Source organism: Rissa tridactyla, chromosome 3 (assembly GCF_028500815.1).
Source record: "Rissa tridactyla isolate bRisTri1 chromosome 3, bRisTri1.patW.cur.20221130, whole genome shotgun sequence".
Classification (NCBI taxonomy): domain Eukaryota; kingdom Metazoa; phylum Chordata; class Aves; order Charadriiformes; family Laridae; genus Rissa; species Rissa tridactyla.
In genome coordinates, this window is record NC_071468.1 from 67,719,839 (window position 1) to 67,742,032 (window position 22,194).

Here is a 22,194-nt window from a genome sequence, read left to right on the forward strand (position 1 = left end):
GCATTTCCACACGTTATACTTTGGTGTCCTCTGTGTTATAAGCTTCAGGAGTTAGCAGAAGCCCTTGCTGAAAAATTCTTTCCTGTAGGAGATGAACGTAAGTGTGTGTGTGTAGTCTTAAAAGATGGAATGTAGCATGTATAGACATCATAACTGTTCGGTTGTTGCCCACTTCTGCTGCTTTTCTTTTTTCTAAAGCCTATGAATTGTCTTTCTGTGAGAAGACACTCAAAAAATAAGGATTCTCTCATTTATTAACGTTTGATGCACCTTGCTGCTTTGTCTGCATTGATTTGCTGAACTAGTATAAGTAGGCCCACGTTTTTATTCTATTCCCCTCCACCCCCTCCCCAGCCCCATGAAATGCCATGCATTCCAGTGGAATTACGTCAACAAATAACCTTGCAAACAAGAGTCAGTTCTGCCCATTAAGCCTGTGCTCGGGTTGGATACGTGTTAAGTATTAAATATTTGAAAGAATAGCGCACACAGAGCATTCTAAATGTGAAAATACAGGGGTGGAGTGGGGTGCGATGGGGAGCCCTTTCCCCTTTGGATTTGGATATTTCTGTGTGGAGAAAGCTTCCAAAGTTTTAAGGTTCATTTCTTTATTAAGACAGTGGAGAAATAGAATTGGCTGAAGAGAATAAATAACATTTGGGTACACAAAGACTCTGGAAAGCAGTGTACGTATTGTCCAGCATTTGTTCTGTGGATCTAATTGGGATATCAGAGCAATAGGGTTTTTTGCATAATTAGGCTGTGTTTAACGGCTTCCTGAGCTGGGAACAATTGTGGCTCCCAGAAGCCCAATATGATTTTCAGTGTCTTATCGATGTCCGGTTTAACTGGACACTCGCACAGTGCGGGGAATAGAGCTTTTTGCTAGAACATCTGTTGAACCATATGTCTTGGCACCTGGTTCAGATGGCGATAACTGTGGCAGTAATGAGTCCATCCATCATTGCTGAGCTTTGCATTAACATAGCATTGGATTAGGGAAAAGCGGCTTGTTCTGGCTTTGCAGTCGGATGTGTTTTGCCACGGTGATACCATTTGCTTTGGCGAATCTGAAATTCAAAGGGGGTATACCGCATGCATTTAAAAGTTTAATGCGCGCCTGGTAATCCTGCGCAGATTGCCGTCGGAGGGGTGGCGAGCGGGCCAATCTGTCAGCAATAGCTGTGGGTGCTGGCTAACGGCCGCTCCACTTGGGCTGCCAAGGCTGGCAAGGCAGCCCTGCGCTCGCCCGTGGAGAGGCTCGTCAGCGTTAATGCGGTCTGATGCAGCCCTTCTCTCCGCCGGAGGGAAATGTCGTTCCTTGTGGGATAACAGATAATTAAAGCGATTGCCTGAGAGTAATAATTGAAAAAGTGAAATTAAAAAGCATTATGGAAAATAAAATGCAAATTGCTGTAAAAACAATGGAGTCGGGCTGACCTCCCAGCGGTACCAACTGTTAGTGGAGGATGAACGAGCATCTGCATGGTTGTCTGTTCGGGCCCAAACAACTGGCCGTATCCCGCTCCCTTTCTTGAGGAAACTGCCATAACTCTTAATGAATGCCCTGTTTACCAGCATCTTGGGTTTTGGTGCCCATTGCCACCGAACATGATTTGATATTTAGCGTTTGTTTTTCTTGCTAGATATTGCGTATGTGTGCTCTTTAACAACACTTTGGACTGGGCACATGCAGATGGTGTCCTGTGACGATGCATTCAGGCACATCGTTGTGCAGGACCAATATAGTATTTCAGGAATTTAGACTGGAGAGCGTACATGAGAAACCTGCGCTTCTGGCAGGGGGTCGAGTGATACAACATCGACTGTTTTGTTTTGCTTTTTGGAAGGACAGTATTTCCTCTCAGTTGTGCCACACGATTCCTTTCTTCCCACTGTACCCAGAAGGTGAAAGCGTGGATCAGTATTCAGCAGGAGGGTTTGAAGTACGGGCTGTGGGTCTGTGGGGGAAACCATTTAACTGCAGTGAAGCGTTGGGAGGCTCACTCGTGGGCTCTGAAAAAATGTATCTATAATAGGATGGTCACGTCCCATTTAACTTTGTTTTACGTAGTTTGCATGTTTTTTCTACTTTGAATTTTTCATAGTTTTCTAATGTAACTTTGGAGATACTGTTGATTAACAGTTTGATACACTTAATTAACTGGTTAAGATACCGTTTCTTTAGTTTGATGATAAAAACATTTTCTGTTAAAGTGCGTCTGCCTATTCACCTTTTTCATTACCTTTGAAGAATGTTTTTTGTTGGTTTGCACAAATGTTACGACCCATGAAAGTTAAGGGGAGCTGAGCATGCTCTGAATGTTAGAGAAGCTTTGTTGTTTTGCTTTTTCTTTTGTGGGGCCTAGAGGAAGTTCAGAGAAGGTGCTTTGTTAGCACCCGTAAGGTTTCAGCTGTGGAACTGTGATGGAGATTTTTGGTCCCCTTTTTTGGTTTTAGTCAACTGTCAAGTCTGATGCTTTTCGGTGTTGAACTGAAATAAGTCAGTTGCTTTTACTTATAGCAAAGATGTTTTTGAAATTGAGCAACGGAATAGGGAAGCATAGAGGACAGGGCTTCTCTTTTGCGATGACTTGTCTATTTTACCCGCATTTTCACCTCATTGTATTTGTGTTCTGTGATAGACGTTCCGGTTTTCCAAACATTTTTTCAAAGGTGTGTGAAAAGGTTCCTTGAAGTGATATATCAAGCTCCTTGTAAATGACTTGACTTTTAGTTTACTCTGTATCACACACTGCTGACTCTGACATGGTTATGAAGAACATTCAACAATGAATAATAAGGTATTCATAACTTCATATTTGATATTCTTCTTCTAACTTGTTTGCTTCACAAAGGTTTTTTTTCCCCTTTCTTTTCACTCTGTATTCACCTTTAATGATATCTATGTCATTTAACCGTGAATGAACCATTCTCCCTCTCTCCCTCCTCAATTTATCAGCTTCTTGGATGAATATGGCAGTTCTCCCTAGATGCCTGGTCATCTTAGGTTTCAGCAACATGAAATACTGTAATCCTCCTGGTTTTAATTTAGTTCTGCCCCAGTTAACTAAGTCCTTCAGCCTGCGTAGCTACCAGTCATTTAGTTTACATGGCAGCCTTTGGGGTTGTCATCCCTGTGGGTCTTCCCGAGGGATACTGATGCTCCCGCAGCGGCTGGAGCATCAGGTGCTGGGGGCTGTGCCGCTGCCGGGGCCCATGCCCACGGTGGTGCTGCCGGGGGCAGCTCTCACTGCCCACCACTAACGCCACTCACCGTCTTCTCCTTCTCCCTCCGGTTTGTAGTGTCCAGCTAGACCAACTGTGATGGAAGTCGCTCTGTGTAGTCCTGGTAGTATTTCCTCAGCCAGCCAGTGGCTTACACCCATATAAATGAGACACCTGAAATTAAGATGATGTTTATAAAAACATATATTCTTATAAATTCCTTGAGTATTGAATCCTGCGAGTCTTGTCTGTTAATGCCTGCATTCAGTTTGTCTCCTCCTTAGCGATGTGATGAGCTGTGGAATACCTCAGGCCCTAGTTTCCTCAAGTAGCTGCAGGACTTAATGAATTACAGAATAATAAGAGCAGCTCATATACTTGGCTGTTTTAGAAAAGAGTAAAATCGTCTGCTGAGAAGTGTTTGAGGAACCGTTTTGTGTGGTGTTGGTCTTCAGTAGTGGGGTTTTTTGCAACATTTTTTCCTTCATTGTCTTCTCCTAACTAATCAGATTTTTTGTTTCAAGCCGCAGGATGAATACTGTAGTTCAGCATGCACTGCTCAAGGTGATACAGATCTTTAATCACTGTGTCCAGAGTTAATATTTCTGTGAATTATGTTTTGGTTTTTTTTTTTTTAAAGAAAATCAACGACACTGCATTCAGGAACTATAGCTTTCGGAAAAGCTTCTTTTGTTATTATTTTTTTTAAATATAGATATTTTTGTGGCATATGTTAGATCAGGTTCAGAATAAGAGGCTTTAAAATATCCAGAGAAAGCGAATGTTGTTTTTATTTGTGTAGTGGAATGGCCAGGGACATTGTAATATGAATTTTGCTATTTTGCCTCCAGTGGATTTTATTATAATAAAATAAATTTATATTGCCACCTCTGAAGGGCCAGATGGCTCTCAATTACATTATTTCATGAGAAACCTTGCTTTCTTCGATAGGAGGTTCAGTGCAGTGTGAGAGAAGTTGAGCTACTTCAAAGCGGTCAAGTTTGAGTAACAGCAGTGCATGTAACCAAGACATTTAAAGTAATCGTGGATTTTTCTGTACTGCAGTGCAGGATGCAGGATAAAACTTGGCTTGTCACATTTATTCAAGATCTTCAGTATATGTTTGCGTGGGAAAAGCTGTGTTGCTTTTCCTGCTAATAAATGAATTTCATTGGAAAGCAGGATCTCAGTCTGGTTTGCCGTGGATATGGGGAGACCAGGAAGTTAAAGCAGGTTGTATTAATTTCCTACTAAAAAGAAGTTTGACTCTATGCTTTCTCTTAAAAATTGGACAAACAAAAGAAATTGCGACTTCACCTTCTTGTATACTGAGAATAAGATAGGACTATTTAGGTGTATTATTTAAGCTATAGTTGGAATTCTTGTTCTGCTTGAAAAAAGTGATTTCTTAGGCTTAAATCATGTATTTGTAAATAAAATTGATTGAAAAAAAATCCCATTTGCTTGGTCATTTGCTTTTTTGCAGGTGGGGAAAAAACTATTTACCATTTCATATGATAAATAGATATCATGTTTTATTATGTTATTAGATGATTAATAAATTTTAAAGTCCCAAGAATATACACTGAGATATTTGTGTAAAAGAATAAATAAAAATAATAATAATTAAATTTTTTTTAAAGAAAGATTTTTCTCAATTTGGAAATTTTGTCCTAAATGCTGTAAAAGCCTATTGCTGTGTGTGCTGAAAAGTGCCAGACAGATACATGTAAATAAAATTTTAAAAGTATAGTTATTTGCGTTGTTTATTCCCCTCATGTTGTTTTAGTTTTCAAAAACTTCTTTTGGCAGAGATAGCACGTTATTGCTGGCATTCAGACTATCCACATTCAACCCTTTTCCCTCTCGCAAAAAAAAACGGCATTTCTCCCTTCTCTCCAAAAATTTTGGAGCACATTATTTACAAATTCCCTTTTCCTTGGGGCAGCAGAAACGTAATTCCCCAGGCTGCTGGGAGCATCCTTCCAGCCCTTCTGCTGTCCGGTGAAGTTTTGATTGCACCATCGGGACCAAGTTTGCTTAGCCAAACTCTGGGCTTGCGCCCTGCTCCCTGCACAGATCCTGCCCTCTCCTCCTCTCCCTGCGGCCGTGCAGTGAATCCAATCATGAGCTAATCCGTTTGGTGATGATAATATATGGGGGAGGGAATATGTTTTCCAGGAAGGGGGGTGGGGTTTTTTATTTATTTATTTATTTATTTTTATTCCAGGTCAGTTTTCTGTATAAGCATAGGAGTGAAGGTGAGGAGGGCGCGAGTAGGGGCCAGCTGAATTGGGCGCTGCTGCCACAGTAAAGCGCGTGTCACTGCAGCCGAAGTGTTGACATCTTCTGATCTCTGGAGGCATCCCGGCATCCAGCCGAGAGCCTGAGAAGGCAACCAGAGTTGACTGTAATTATTAGCAGCGGAGAGGACTTATTTTAAGGTGTTTACACTAAGAAAGGGTCAGGGATGTGTAAGGTTGAGCTGTCCAGGCTGATAAAAATCAGTGGTAGGAAAAAAAGGAGTTCAGGAAAATTTAGAGGGAACATCACCAGAAAAACTTACGGTATCTTCTTACTGTTTAAACCAAAAAAGCAGAAACCACCACTTTTCCATCTGAAAAGTTGAGAAAGAAATGCAGATAAGTTTTAAATTTGTATTAGAAAACTGGGTATGCACCTAAATTCTACCAATTAAATAAGATTAGGCTTAGATGCTTCTGGTTACATTCAGGTTCTGGAAGATGCACTAAAATTTCATTTCGTGTTTATTAAATGCTTAATTTCTTTTGTGAGGAATTTAAGGCTAATTTTTAATTTGCCTATGATTGTTTTTTAAGCTGCGTAGACTTTACTGTTGACTTTGTTTGAAATATAGATGATCTCATTTCATTGCCTGAAAAATAAAATTAATAAAATCATGTTCCTATCAAATTAAAAATAACCTTGAAGTCATCGAGACTTATTTAAGGTCAATATTTTAAATGCTTGAAATGCCAGAATTAAGGAGTTTTTTCCACATGCTTTCGTTTCTTTTAATCAAGTGTTTATAGAGTGCAGTTCTTTGTGAAGCCCACAGTTATTTTCACAAAAGAACTGCCTGGTGGTGACCTCTTCTAAATGAGCAATTCAGGGTTATCAAATCAGACAGCAAGGGACTGGAGGAACCAAGGATTGCACAGGGTACAGCCATTATCTATTAGTATAACTCCACATTAATTTTAAATTGAATTTTTAAAACCTAATTGAGCAGCATTTTCAAGCTCTGTTCAGTGTGAGCAGGACATAAATTGAAACAGTATGTACCAGGAACCCTCTGATATGCAGAGAGCACTGCTGCCTTTCTTTCCTCTCCTTTAAAATCGGTAGTAATGCCCTGACATTAAAAAGAAGAATTTAATTAAGAGATCGTGGCAGTGCATCTGAACTCTGGCTGGCTAATGGCTTATCGGTGTAAGGTGTATGCACCGAAATGAATGCAGGGTATTTTTTTTTAACATCCATTTTTAAGTGACAACGCCATTCTGTTTAAACTTCTCATCATTTTAATGACGGAAAAATATTTTAATGGATAAGCTGTACGTGAAGATAGAGTTTGAAGATGTAATTGTGCAGTTGGATTCCCAAGAAACAAATCCTAATACAGAGAAATTTGAGCAACTACCCTAAGCCTTGTAAGATCAAGCGGTAGGAAATCACTAATGTAAATAGAAAAGAAAATCCTAGGTTTTGTTGTTGGAGTAGAACTGTAAAGCTTGTTAAATTTTATTTTGATTAATTGTTCTGAAAGTGCATTAGTATTTCATTTTAAGTAGGAGCCCAATTCACTTTGTTTCTCACCATAAAGCCTGCAGATGAGCTTAAGTAAGCAAGTTCTGGGCTTTGGAGGGTAAATTATTTTACACAGCAACCTTGGATGTGCTTCTCTGCTGTGGACTGAGCGCTTGGCATTCAAATTTAAAGCGCTGAACTTATTGAAAGGAGTCTTTCATTTTAGAAAACTCTCTAATATTTATTTTTCCCTGCATTACGTGCGTTACTTGCCAATTCTGCTATCATATAAATGTAGCAATGCGCCTTCTGTTTGCTATATGCTGCTTGGTCATTTTAACAATTACGTGGCAAGTTTGTGTTGGTGGGGGAGCTCGACTTCCCTTTGCTGGCTGGCCGTGGTGTGGCGAGGAGAGCATGGGCTGTGGGAGGCCACGGGCATGCACCAGAGGAAGAAAGTACCATGAGGTTTGTTTAATTTGGTTACTTCAAGGCACCATATCAAAGTTTCGTATTAAGTTATCATTCCAGAGAGTTGAAGCCTTTGGTTGAAACGGGGTGGGGGGGGGGTAGCTTGAAAATCCTGCATTCGGATTTAGCTTTTGCTATCAGGAGAAGCCAGCTAAAAGGAGGGGGTGGTGCACCTCCCACAAAATAATTTACTGTAGCTTAAGAAGCATTGAAATAATACTTTTATGAAATGAAAAAAAGCCTTTAACATCACCCCTCATTTGAGTGATATTGGAATTTAATAATTTCATTGATCCCTGAAGTTCAATAAGGCCTTTCTGTCGTAGGCGTCTTTGCAGGCATCAGCAAACTTCCTTAATTCTTCTTAATAGCAGGCAGATACTCAGAGCTGAGAAGGGAGCCGGTGCCTGCCGCGGGGCAGCTGTGCTGCAGTGGATCCGGGTTTCCAAGTTCCCAGCCTCTGCCGCTTTTGCCCTGTGAACATCCTTCAGACAGCATCCCTGTGATAAGCAGGTTTTGGGCGGTTACGGGCTGTGACTCTGATTTAGGGAGAAGCAGTGCGACTGTCTTTTGACAGCATCTCATGTGCCATCGTCTTTTGGAGATCTATTTTCCCTCTCTGCATCTCACCGGACTTTCTGGCCCAGCCCCACAAGCTGAGCTTGCCCCTGGCTCGCGGCTCCCTGATGCTTCTGGTGCCATGAGACAAAGGGTGGCTGTGGAGAGGGAATGGGGCAAATTCTTCATGAAACGAGGAAGGGTCACACCTATAACGCTATCGATAAAGGTGATGGTGTGGTCTGTGCACTGGAATACCAGGGACTGAAAGAACTTGATGTCTGCTAGGTTTGGTATAAATGAATGTTTTTCCCCATGGGAAGGGTGCTTTGACTGGAGCAATAAAGACAGCAGAAGCTAAAATTCATCTGTTTAAACATATTAATGGTTAAAATTAACACTTGTTACAGTGAGTTTGCAGCAGTGCTGAACCCCTGGCTAGTGTATCGCAAAACTGGAGAGTGACTAACCTGTGCTGAGGTCGCAAAGGGTAGATGTAAAATGAAGTGTTGGAGTATTATGAAGTACTCCTGCCTGCGACAGGAGGCTGGCTAATAAACACATGCAGCATTAACTCATTTCCTTTTTCCCCCTTTCTATTTTTGCCACAGGCTTTCAGGTTATTAAATTTTGTGGCTCAGTAGTGCGGCTTCTTGTGTTAGACAGAAAGCTTGGAGTTTAAGACCTCAATGAAGTTTCTCATTCCAGGGGTTGATTGGAGCTAAAAATGTCCGTGGAGGTCACGTTTTGCTACGTATTGAGCAGAGCAGGCGATGCAGTTACAAGGAAATATCTTACCCGTGACTGAGCAAAGCTGAATGCTCAGAAACTGTATTCTGGTCGGGGAATAACATGCAGTTGATCCACGGGAGAGAGCAGGGGCATCGTTCGTTCACTTGGTGCACATTTCTGGTTGTTTTTTTTTTTAATGCTAACTTTTGATGGAGGATCTGTTCTTCGATTAAAATCAAAATTGAGCATTTAATACGAATGGGAATAAGGAAAAAGGGTCACAAAAGAGCTCAAACTCTTTCTACCTTACCGACCTCCCACCCTGCCCCGCAGGTCCAGACAGATTAAATTTTTCAGTGATTTGTGGTAGATACGATTTTTTCAGAACTCTTTAAACTCCTTCCTTTAAATGAGAAATACATCATTCCTCTTTTAGCAGCTTTATTCACTCCCCTTTTTATTTCAACTAGCTTTAGGTAGGTAGGGGGTGCTTAGTATAACAAAGGTACAATTTTAGAAGGTATTGAATTTGGGCAGATAAAAGGGAGCATTAAAAAGGAAACATAGGCTGGCTGCTGAAAAAGAGCTGTTGGAAACCTATGAAACACCTCAATGCCAGGTTTGTTTAAATATTTCTTACAATACACCCAGTGTATCTGTTACAATTTTATTTAAAGTTGAATGGATTTTCTTAGGAGTACAGCTGCTACTGCTGGGCTCTCCTGTGTTTCCATCTCTGAAGCAACCGCAGTTGGGTATGTCATGGTCACGTTTTGTGGCAGTGCGAAAGCCTGATGCTTTTCACCCCCAAACTTAATTCTGAAATGTTTTTGAGTGCCTCTTCTCTCTTGATGGGACCTCAGCACTGAGCTCTTCTACCATGGAAATGCAGCACAGGGTGAATGTGTTAGTTTTTATGTACTCTTTGTATGATGATCATGGTAAATGTCTTCATATTCTTAGGAGATAACTCTGCCTTGGTTTCTCTTATTTTCAGAGAAGAAATGGTGAAGATATTCCAGTTGCTCAGACTAAAAATATCAATCACAGAAGATTTGCTGCTACCTTTAAGTTGCAAGAGGTGACAAAAACCGACCAGGATTTATACCGCTGTGTAACTCAGTCAGAGAGAGGTTCAGGAGTGTCAAATTTTGCTCAACTTATTGTTCGAGGTAAAGTGTTAATTGTTTTCATTTTATCCATTTCACTGCTCTTAATACTGGCGCTTTCTACTTAAACCTTTTATTTAGCCTGCAGGTGCCTTGAAATGATCATACAAACATAGCCCTGTGAAGCTTCCGAAACTGTCATAAAATGAAAGGCTGGTTTGCAAAACTTCTTACCATTGCTTTCCATAGAATGCATCTGTGGAAAAGCCCTGCTCCTGCAATGTGTGTAACATGTCTGTATGCTTTTCTGTGGATGCTATTTGTTGAACTTAAGGTGAAAACTGCTTGGCTTTTCATAATTATTTTTACAGGTATGAGAGAAGACACTATAGTTTGTTAACATGTCCTTTTAAAACCTGTTGCCTTGAGCAGACTGGTTGTACAGCAAATAATAATACATTGTTCTGTTACCTGGGAGACAGGTATATAAAAATGGTTGTAAGCTTTCACCTTACCCAAGGACTGAGAGCCTTATGGAGGTGTTCTATGATGATTTCCAACCTCTGAAAAAGGAGGAAGAAAATGAAAAACTTTCTTTTATTTCTACTTGAAACACTTTTTTGTTGCAATTAATCCAGAAGCCTGCTGGGGTGCAACCGTGGCTTGTGTTGTGACAATGTCATTTATTTATGCCTTTTTGTGTTCTGGAAGCATGTCATCTGACTGGCAGAGATATGGTTGAATACGGGAGTTACAGTTTTCGCTTCCGAAAGTCACTTGCTGTTTGGCCTAGGATAAGCTATAGAGTCTCTCCTTGCCTAATTGTGTCACGTACAAAATTGTCCATTTTGCTCTTAGTTGTGATGAGGCTTAATGTTTTTGAAGAGGGGGGAAAGAAGCGGTGTACAAAATCTGCCTGTGATGCTGCTGCCTGTTTTGGCCAGGTTAGTGCAGGGGTTGGGCACATGACGGGCTCTCGCTTGACTCATCGGTCCATCAATTGGCTCTTTGGTCAGTCGGCATCTGGGAGTCAGTCACTGGGTCTGGAGCTGGGACAGGGAAAGGAAGTTTGTCCACAGCATGTAAAAATAAAAGTAGCATAGGAAATGGTCTAAGATATTTGGTATCTGACATTTGCTGTCAGAGGTCTTTTCCCTGGGAGACCAGTTGATTGAGGTCAACTGGGTTTTATGCCTTCTATATAACATCAATAAAAATGGGCTTTGCTGACCATATGAGGATTTAGACAATATGTTAACGGCTTTTTTTTTATTCTGTAGATGTACTTTTTGTCTAGCAAAGTGCAAGATGGACTCCATCCTAATACAATGAAATTAGTCCAGTTACAGCACAAAAACAGACTTTCTGTTTTGTTGTTAGAAAAGCAGGGCAAATGGATATATTTATCCAATAAATGAAGTTGTCTGGTTGCTTTTTTTTTCTATTATAATAGACCAATAAAATGGTGTTTAAACCACTATTTCTCCCAAAAATGAGATAACAGTATCAAGCTTCATAGTACTCTCTTTTTCAATGCAGCATATCATTCTGCTGAGAAGCTTGGGTCATTTGATAGAGATTACCATCTTTATGGCTCAAAACATAAGCTTGATATCTAGCTATATATTCAACAGCTGTATAGGTTTCATATTTTAAGGTTAATTTTACTTTTTGTATGCTTTTTGCATTAGAAGCCCAAGAATTTTAAGGTGTTTTTATATATATATATTTAAAAAAAAAAAAAGAAAAGAAAAATAAAAGAAAAAGATTAATCTTCAAAAACGTTTCTATATATTTGACATCATGGTAGAGAACAAAGGTTCATGTTTTATGGTAGGATTTATTGCTTGCTGTTATATTTGAAAAGCAATATACAGTAATATATTTTCTTGTTTGTCTGGATAACCACTAAATAAATCTTGTTAGCCAAAAAAGCATACCCTTAGGGATCAGCTACCCTGGTGTTAAAACTGTGCTGAAAATTAAGCATAATGACAGGTCCTATATCTCAGTGGCACTTTAAAGCTGACATCCTGCTACATGGATACAAAAGATGATAATTTTAAAGGAAATTTTTGGGCCACTGATACGAATTGCCTTTAATAAGAGCTGGCATAGTATTGCCCATTGTCAAAGATGACCCAGGGGGAAGAGTTTATTAGTGCGTTTCCTTCTAAACTGGAAGTGACAGGGCATGCTTGGGGCCCTTTTGTTGCTGTTTGTAACAAATGAAAATTTTGCTGCAGAATTCTCATGCTGAAGAGTATTGATCTGTATGTTCTCACAGCCAGAGGAGGGGGAAAAAAAAAAGAAACACAATTTACTTTGTCATGGCTTTAGTATTGCTTCCAGATCATTTTGAGTAATGATAAGGTCTTTGGTTTGTAGAAGCCAAACTTTATTGACAACACTGGTTATCAGAGAGCGAGGGATGAAGAACAGGAGTTGTTGCCCAGTAACTCAAAAACCTGGGTGTTTAGGTATGTGACCAAGATGCTTACATACTCCATGTCTGTACAGAGATGTGGTACCATAAGATATGTGTAGAGGCATCTGATAGTTTTCTGATGGGCAGTCCATAAGTTAGTCTTGGTAATGTAAATTTCCAGTTATATAATGCACATCATATTGAAACACAGTTATTTCATTTTGAGCTTTAACAGAAGAACTACTTTCAGTGGAGTTTTAAACTTTATTATAAGTGTATACCTGAGAAATGGTATGGTATGGATGGTATGCATTTAAAGACCCTGAAAGGGATAACTCAATTACTCTGATTAATTTTTCGAAGAAAAATCAGACTAGGGTAGGATTTGTAATTCAATTGTGACACTTTACCAAAAGTAGTTCCAGTCAATGATTTAAAGTCTCACCTTTGCTTAGAGTTGGGCTTCAGCTTCCAGCTCAGTGACTGCATTGTATTGATTTTTTTTTTTTCTTTTTTTTACATGGTTTCTGGGGCATTGCTGTCATTCTTAGATATGTGTAGAAGGAGCTCTCCCTTTGCCCTTCCTTTTACAGGAAGCTTGGTGCTGTCATTACTGTTAGTTGACTTATTCTCCTGAATAGGTCCATCTGATTAATCATCTATTTATATTTTCCCTTGGTGGCTGGTAAATTTACAATTTCTGGGAAGGTAATTTCTCAAAGTCTTTAGGGTTGTCTGCTCTCAACCTGAAGGGGGATGCTGGGAGGAACAGTAGCTGTGATACTTAAGCAAGAGTGAACAAGAAGACACGGACGGTTTCTTTCTTTTTACTTGTTTCTTTCTTTGTTTTGAGAACAAGTGCATCATGCTCTCAAAGTCTTGCCGCTCCTTTTGCTACTTAACATGGGATTGTAGAAATTAAGTGCCCAAAAACATCACCTGTGCCCCTGCTCATATGTATACTTGATAAATGCTATTGTGTAGACTTTCTAAGTTACAGTACAAAATGTACTGATCTTCAGTCAGAAAAGGACTTTGCCACGTAGTCAGTTCTTGTACTGTGACATTGTCTGAAGTTGGCAATATTTATCAGAGAAGTGATCTTGTGTATCAAGAAATGAGGTAGTTTTCCTCACAGCCGTTGTGATCAACTTCTTGGTTGGACTGCCATGGTAAAAGTGGCTGTCAGGAGGACATAAAGCTGATGTTGCATTCTTATATGGTTTGATAGCAAAACTTTGTAAAATAATCCAAATTTAGTTTGCCCCTGTGGAATGTCTTACACTCAGGCAGTCCTGCAGGGACCATGAATAAAATCACCATTTTCTTTGGCTACAGTGTACCTGGAAGATCCAGATGAGTGATAAATCTTTATTTTTTTTATTTTATTTTCATGAAACAGCAGTGTAATGAATTACACTTTATGTGAACGGTTTCTATGCTTTCCCAAGTTTGTTTTTCTTTAAAGTAGCTACGCGTTGTTACCAGACTAATTCTACAAAACTTAAATATTATGTTATTAAATACTGCAAAATCAGCAGGAAATGCGGTGTGTTTTATGTAGTGAATCTTACATAGATTAGTTGGAAGAAAATGTCGGTTAGTGTTAAAGACAGGGAAGAAAAATAAGGGTAAAAAAAACCCTCAAAATGTATGAATCAACTGTAGCGTTTGTTAATAATACGTGAATAGCTCTACCATATGTCTGGTTCTACTGATAAGTTTCTTAGTTTTATTTGAGTCATAAATTATAACATTTTTTAATGTTTTTACTATGTGAACATAGTTTTTCTTTTTAACATTTCTTCATCCAATCCAAACAGTTCTTCTAGGTGGGGTCAAAGCAAGGGGAGGCCTACACCTTGATTTATAGTTCCAATATGGAATTGTCTTCATGTCCCTGGTAAATCCAAGTTAGCAACAGAAAAGAAAAGAAAGGCAATTTTCCTCCACATGTTTTCCTCTACTGTCTTCTGACTGTTCTTCCAGAAATCACAAGTTCTGGTAAAATGACCTGTTTGTATGAGTTTGTTAATATGAGAGAAGCTATTTTGTTTATTGGATTTGCTTTGACGTGGCAAAAGCCTCTCCTCTAAATCATTAGGTTCAAGTTTTGTCAGGGTTTGTGATGATATTCTTCTTTGTTTCCCTTACTGGACTGAGTTTGCCATCCGGAGCAGTTCTTACTATGTAAGTCAGTCTGGCAGTGACATTTCTGCCTTTCTTGTCTGAAATCCACAGCAATTTGGCTGGTCCCTGGTGATGCCAGAACACTGTGAAGATGGAGTTTGCCCCGGCAAGTGCTTCTCATGGGAGCATTATTTTTTTCCTCTTACAAAAAAACTCTGAAGTATTTCCATTTGAGAAAGTTGTGGACTGAAATTCAATTTCCAGATTTCACTAGTACTTGTTTTGTCTGGAAAAAAAATGAAACATCCGGACTTGCTCCAGATATGTGTCCTCAATTTTTCTACCTAGTTTATTTGTTCAGTATAATAGCAGACTTAAAAATATGCCAAGGAGAGCACTAGGTGGCAGATAGAAGTACATGCATCAGGTAGTCTGAATATATACTTGCTTGCCAATGGGCTGGCTTTTTGTACCAAATTTAGAAAATGACCCATATCTCTGTTCTCTAGTATTAAGTTCTCTGATGAATAGTAGATTTCATTTTTTTGCACCTCTGGTTATATCAGCCACCATCATAAATGCTAGAAAAATCAGGTTATTAGTGATACTTTGTAATGCATTCAGAAATTCAGTCTCCAGGGGACGGTGGTGATATGTAATAGGGCTTTGGATGGTATCTTTGAGCTGAGTCTTTGCATGTGTGTTTCTCTGAATTCACTGAATTTCAGAGCAGAGAGGAGGTTGGGGAGAGAGATTCCACAGTCCAAGTTGTTGAAATCTGTGAGCTTTACATCATTATCTTGGCTAAGGGCCCCTTTGAACCATTGCCAGACTTGTATAGGAGTATGCAGACGTTTTGGTTGTGAGTCAGAAGACCCATGTGGCTGCTATGCTTGGTTCATAAGGTGTGTTCCTGGAGTAGAGATACTAATTCTGTTACTCCCTTGGACCCTCAGATCACCTTCAGAACTACTTTATATTCCAAGTTTCCCTATTAGTTAAAGCATAATTCTCTCATGGTTGTATCCATGTAGGAAAAGTAGATGACAATGTCTTAATGACTTTGCAGCAGTTGGAAAAATAATGAAATGATTTTGTGAAGTTTTTCTAAACCTCACTAATAAAACACAAGTAATATTTTGGGTGTAAGCATCCTTCAGAGAGTCCAGGATCCAATTAACTTGATCTTTTTGTGGTATCCTCTGTTTTTAATTTCTCTACCGTATTAAGATCTTATCGTCTTTAAGCAGGTTTAACGCAGGAATCTTCCTATTTTCAATTCCCTGTTTCTTACAGCAGGTAAAGAGGGGCTGTCACCCCAAAGTCAAATCCTGCCTCCTTTACATAAGAAGAATGAAACAAGAATACAGGAAAATACCTCAGTAAGTCTATATGTTCATAACTAATAAATTGAGCCAGATAGGCGTATGAAGAGCTCAGGACTCCTACCATACCAGAAGGAGTAGCAGCCTCGCTCTCTCCTCAGGCAACTCTTCTGTGCAAGTAAATCTGCTCGTCTCCTTTGCTGAGGCAACATTTGTCTCTGGTTTATGTAATTAATAGGTGCATTGCTCATTTTCTTTAGAAAACACAGGGAAGTTGCTTTTCCTGGAGAAGCAGGAGAAAGTAGTTTTGACTGCATTTTTAAAAGAAAGCTAAAGAGACTTGGATTCACAGGAGGTAACAGAAATGCAGACTGTTTGGGATAGGCTCAATTCTATTGCTCTGTGTTGAGCAATCTTGGCTGTGCAGGGTTACATTTGAAATGACAGAATCAGAGAATGGTTGAGGTTGGAAGGGACCTCTGGAGGTCATCCGGTCGAACCCTCATGCTGAAGAAGAATCGCTGGTTGCGCAGGACCGTGTCCAGATGGTTTCTGAATATCTCCAAAGATGGAGACTCCGCAGCCTCCCTGGGCAACCTGTGCCAGTGCTCGGTCACCCTCAGAGTGAAAAAGCTTTTCCTGATGTTCAGACGACCCTCCTGCATTTCAGTTTGTGTCCATGGCCTCTGATCCTGTCACTGAAAAGAGCCTGGCTGTGTTCTCTTTGCACCCTGCCTTCAGGTATTTATACACATTGACGAGACCCCCCTTGAGCCTTCTCCAGGCTGACCAGTCCCAGCTCTCTCAGCCTTTCCTCATAGGAGGGATGCTCCATTCCCTTCATCATCTTTGAACGTCCCTTCATTGGACTCTCTCCAGCATGTCCATGTCTTGTACTGATGAGCTCAGCGCTGGACCCAGCACTTCGGGTATTAACCTCACCAGTGCTGGGTAGAAGGATCACCTCCATTGACCTGCTGGCAATACTTTGTCTAAGACAATCCAGGATACCATTATGCTGCTTTGCCACAGGGGCACATTGCTGGCTCATGTTTAACGTGTGTACACCAGGACCACCAGGTCTTTTTCTGCCAAGCTGCTTTCCAGCTGGGCGACCCCCAGCATATGCTGGTGCCTGGGGTTGTTCCTTGCCAGGTGCAGGACTTTGCAGTTACCCTTACTGAACTTTGAGGCTCTTGTCGACGCAATTCTCTAGCCTGTCGAGATCCCTCTGGCATTGTCAGCCACTCCTCCCAGTTTGGTGTCATCAGCAGACTTGCTGAGGGTACACTCTGCACCACCATCCAGATCATTAATGGACAAGTTAAACATGAAATGCTACAAGGCTTGGTAGCAGTCGGTTTCATTGTTTACTTTTTTTCAAGGGAGGAGCAGTGTGCTTTCATTTCAAAGTCTTTTCATGTATATATATGATTTTTTTTAAAGTTTGTGTGGTACTATCACTAAAAGTAAAACCTTGTATTCTTGACAAAAATTAGTTTCCCCTTTGGTGTGATGGACTGTGCTTAGCTGATTGCTTCATTGCAGTGTTGGCTTGGTTTGGGTGGGGAGTGTTTCTATCTCCTTGTAATCCTCTTGACGTCTTTTTTAACGTGAACTGTTGCTTTGTTGTAGTTCTGTGTTTTGTTCTTCAGGAAGATCTGAAACGTGTAAGGTAAAGCATGTATTTTGCTTTTATCTCGTAAGACGTGAGTTTTGTACTGCTTGATACAGTCTAAATTAATATTCTCATTAGGCAAAATCTAGCCTTTTCAGTGCTGATACACATCTTCTTACTGTATTCCCTGAACTTTAAGGTGACTGTTCTGGATCAGAGCAAAAGCCAAAGTCCTGTGGCTGGGCTCAGTAGCTGGTGTTTGGGGCAGAGTAGCAGAGGAGAGCAGATGTAGGGGGTGTCCCTTGTTGGATTTTACCTTCCCAAGGGTCTGTGGTTCAGGCATCTTTTAAGTAAGGGGCAGTACCCTCGCAGCCTGGACATTAGTGTTATGCCTCAGTTTCTCATTCAGGGAGAAGATGTGGGAGTGATAAAGCAGAGGGGCAAAGTACAGAGGCAGAGAGAGAATACTCTCCTCTTAACTTGTTTCTTCTTGAAAGCATGCTGTTTGCTCTACACGTGAAGCCACAGAGCCTGTTAGAAGAGTTTATGGGAGACTAGCAAAATACAAAATTAATGGCTACATCAAAGAAGAAGTGACCATGCAAGGTGATTGAGCTGATATGAGGTGGTTTTTTTCAATCTTTATTTTTATTAGGTCTTCTCCTAACCAATCAAACTCAATCCTATTATCGCTCACAGGTAGGAATGGATAACGTATAACCTCTTGTGTCAAAGCATGGATTTATAACCTCTGTAGAGTTTTGCGTAACTGCTAAATATCTTTATATAAGGATCATAGTTAACTTAAAAATCACCTATTAAAAAATAACCATGTAGGAACCAAAACAGATTCATGGTTAACTAATTAACTAATTTGGTGCATCGACATTATTTATTTACGGTTTTCATTGCCTGGTGTATACTTTTTCCTGACATCCGTGGTGGGTGCTGATGCTGTGTGGCACTTTGGTTCATGAGTCCAAGCAGCCAGCAGTTTCTGTTGTGTTTTCTGTAAGGCTTCATCCCACCTGGGTGAGAGCAAACGGGATAGCAAACCCCGGGGAAGACCTCTTATCTTCTCTCTCCACTCACTTCTCAGGGGAAACCATGATGGGACCTCTCTTTCCACGGGCTCTGGGTGGAAACCAGCAGGACAAAGGAAAAAAAGAGGAGGAAGGAAGGCTAGGGATGCTGGTAATTAGCTAGATTGATATTTACGTAGCTATTTTTATTTCTTTCTGAGAATTGCTTTTATATATCTGAAGCTGATATGTTTCTAGGCATCTGATCACTTTTAGAACTACAAATAGTTTTTCTTGCATCTTTCCAAATTATTAGGTGTGATGCTATTTTGTGTGTCACTATGTGTGCTGCTATGTTATGTTCAGGAATGAACATGGCGTAGGCCTGGATGGTTTTCTGACGATTGTCTTCAGCCACGTACATAAGCGTTCGGACAGGAATGTGCTCTCAAAGCAAATCTCTGGATTGTCCCCACTTCTTGCCCCTCGGTTCCCATCAGAACAAGGGAACTATCCTTCTTTCAGAGGGAACTAATGCTTCAGAGGCACGGAATGCTTTCCAGCTGCCAGTAAGAATCCAGTAATGACTAAAGCTCATCCCAGGCAAAACTACCTGAAACAAACATAGAGGGGTTACTGGGTCCTCAGCACCTTCACTCTGCAGGTCTGCTCCTGTTGTCCCACACCACTTGCTAGCACAGCATAGGGAAATCTCATCAGTTGATAAAGCACACCCCTTTTTTTTTTTTTTTTTTTTTTCTCTCCACCAAGATTACCCAGAAAAAGAACTTTTGAAATTAGGTTTGTAATCCGGATCCCTCTCGCCATGTGGAGGGGGAATGCCCGTGCTGGCCCAAGAGGGAGCAGTGCAGAGCTGGGGAGGGCTGTGCCTGGGCAGGGCTCTAGGGATCGCTGTGTTTAGTGTTCGGGTAAAGTGATGGTGAAAGGGCAGCTGTTGGCAGAGAGGGAGGCTTTACTCCTCTCCCACGCCCCTGCCTGTGCACAGTCCCTCTCCTCCTTCTCTTGGCTCTAGGGCTGTGTCAGTTCCGTGGGCTGGTTCAACAAACAACATGGGCACCGAGCTGCTCCCTCCCAGCCTGGCTGGGACACCTCTGCCTTACTGGGGAGTGCAATCAGCTGGCCAGAGCTGGCCCAAAGGCCAGGAGCCCGGAGCGGGGAGGAGGGCAGGAAAAGGGCCCTTCCCTGCTTGCCAGGCAATGGGCTGCTACTTGTTCTTGCCAGGTCTTGTGGAGACCTCGCTGTGATGTGGCAGTAAAATAAATACAGCTGTAGGGTTAATCAAAATCAGTGGAACCTTTCACTGGGAAGTAGTGACCTGGGATGAACTTGGCCAGGCGGCTCAGAGTTGCAGAGGAGATAGCTCTGTGCCAGCAGGCTTAGCGCCGGCTTTAGGTAATGTTCCTCTGGGGTCTTCTGCCTCCGTGGCAGACCAGGCGTTACCAGCCCTCTTACAGAAAGCATAAGCTGGGGATCATCTGCTCTGCCTAACCCAGCAAAGCCAAGATATGATGCTGCTTCACTCATTGCACTTCAAAATTGTGTTGCCGGTGATGCCACAGATGTGGCATTAATGACTGATTGCGTGAGCTTGGTCTCGCCGTTTAGGTGTTGTCCTGTGCCTCTGTCATTTTCTCATGTGCCTCCTTACTGGGAAATGCAAAACAACCGGCAAATAAAGCATTTGGGAAATTAAAATGTAATCACTCTGTATAGTGGGATCCCCTTTAGACTTGATGGGAAGCAGTGCAAAGGAAAGAAAGATGCGAGAAAAAAAGCTCTTGGCAGGTGTCACTTCAGGGAGGAAATAAGGGCATTCTTTGTTTCTTATATCTGCGTTTTATCCAAGTACAATGACATGAAGATCATTTGCAGTAATGTGATTTTTCTCATCTTAATTAGAAACGTCTCCAGACTGCCCCACCGCATCAGTGCTGTATTTCACATGGATAATTTCCCTTCCAGTATCTGGTCTGTCTCTATTTTTATTTAAATCTAATGTTTCATTTGAATGCTGCAGCTCAGGATGGTGTGTCTCAGTTTAAATGCCATTGACGTTAACGGGGAGGTTAAGAAAATATTTACTTAAGGGTAGACAAAGTTCCCTTACCTGCCATCATTTTCCAGTTTGGGGGAGGGAAAAACCCCTCTAGGTTTGACATCTCTGTGTATTGTGCAGGGTTGTTAAAAAGTGTGCCGATGAGTAGATGCATGGTAATGATGAAAAGGAGTGCATTTGGAATTCAACATAGATGGCAGAAAATGCAGAATGTCAGAGAAGCCATATATTAAAGGGAATTTGAATTGGAAACTGAATCCCAACCTGCCACTGGGGGCATTTTGATCATTTTGATTTATTAAACTTTTATAACAGCATTCAGATGAAGCTGAATTAAAACGCTTAGTCTTGGGTGGTTTATGGTACACAAGTCATCATGCTAGTGAAGTCTTGCCATGATCAATGTAGAGTTAATCTAAGTTCCTTTTTGAATGCAGGTGCACCTGTGTGCTTTAGTCTGTGTTTAAAAATCTAATAGTGTTCTAATACTGAATCACTTAACAAAAATACAAAGTGAAGCCACCCCTGACATTAATTTTCAGCTGCATTTGAGTGAATCTTGCTATTAAATTGTAGATGAACTGCAGGGACACAAACTGCATATATATCCCTATACCAATTTTATATATTGATTAACATACGTGTGTTATAAAATATGGAAATACAGCAGCATTTCCTTGGAAATGGGTCATATTCCTAAAGGCATAAGATGCTGGCATTGTAGGACTGTCCTGACCGTCTCCCGGCTTCAGCAGCCTGTACATAGTCTTACTGAGCACCGTCTCTGCAATGAAAAGAAATCAATTACTATTAGAGTGGCACTGCAGGTTAAAGGCATTACAGGTTCACGCTCAGTTTTGCAGCAGGGAGATGATACTTAGCTGCAAATGGGGAATGATGCAAAAGATGGATGAGACAGAGTTCAAGGAGCAATAATGTGAGGGTCCGGCACTATCATTCCAAGCTGTCTCGGAGACATGATGGATGGTTCGGTGGCAAGAAGCAATAATACCAGATGATGAGAGATTCATCTCCAGATCTTGAGCCCACTGCACGCTGTCTACCTGTTGGTGTTCTAGCGGCATAATGATTCCTGATGTGTTATGAAGAGCTAAATTACTGTACTTAAGCAACTAAACTGGTGTGTTGAATTTAGTAACCCAGATTTTTTGGCAGCTGCTAGAAAAGCAAGTAGCATATCAAACGCTCCTGCACATTGTAAATTTAATTACCTCATATTTATGCATAGTACTTGTTGACAGGATCTTGTAAGCTATGCTAATATGGTAGGTAATTTGTTACCTCCAGAAATCACTTTCCATGTGCCTTCTGATCATTATCATGAAACATGATAAATGATCTAGCCCATGAGGTGTAAATGAAAATGAAATGGATAATTGGATTCTATGTCTAAATTGTGGCTGGAATAGTTGTTGCAATTATAATGGAATTTATCTCATAAAAATTTGCTTTGCAATGTACTAGTGACCTTTAATCATCTTGGTTGGAGAGTTATTTGAGGATAATTTTAAAGAGATTACAAAAAGTTTACTCAGAATAGTTTGGATAGAAGGTTTTTTTCTTTCTTAAAGAGTTTTAAATATTTGTCTGTTTAATAATTCATATTGCAGGATTATCCTGCAATGTTAACTGCTGGAAGATAGTATATTTGCAGATTATATAGCAAATGGTGAGAAACATATCTGCCTCTCCTGAAGAAAAGGG

The 22,194-nt window shown here is 40.7% G+C and overlaps 1 protein-coding gene across 4 annotated transcripts in view; it reads left to right on the forward strand.

Moving 5' to 3' along the window:
* The window catches only part of PTPRK (protein tyrosine phosphatase receptor type K), a 421,519-nt gene that overhangs the window by 194,209 nt on the left and 205,116 nt on the right, over window positions 1-22,194 (forward strand). For all 4 annotated transcript variants that reach the window (XM_054196429.1, XM_054196428.1, XM_054196431.1 and 1 more), the window contains exon 6: window positions 9,758-9,932. In XM_054196429.1, coding sequence (XP_054052404.1) covers window positions 9,758-9,932 — 175 coding nt within the window. The remainder of the gene's footprint in view (window positions 1-9,757; window positions 9,933-22,194) is intronic.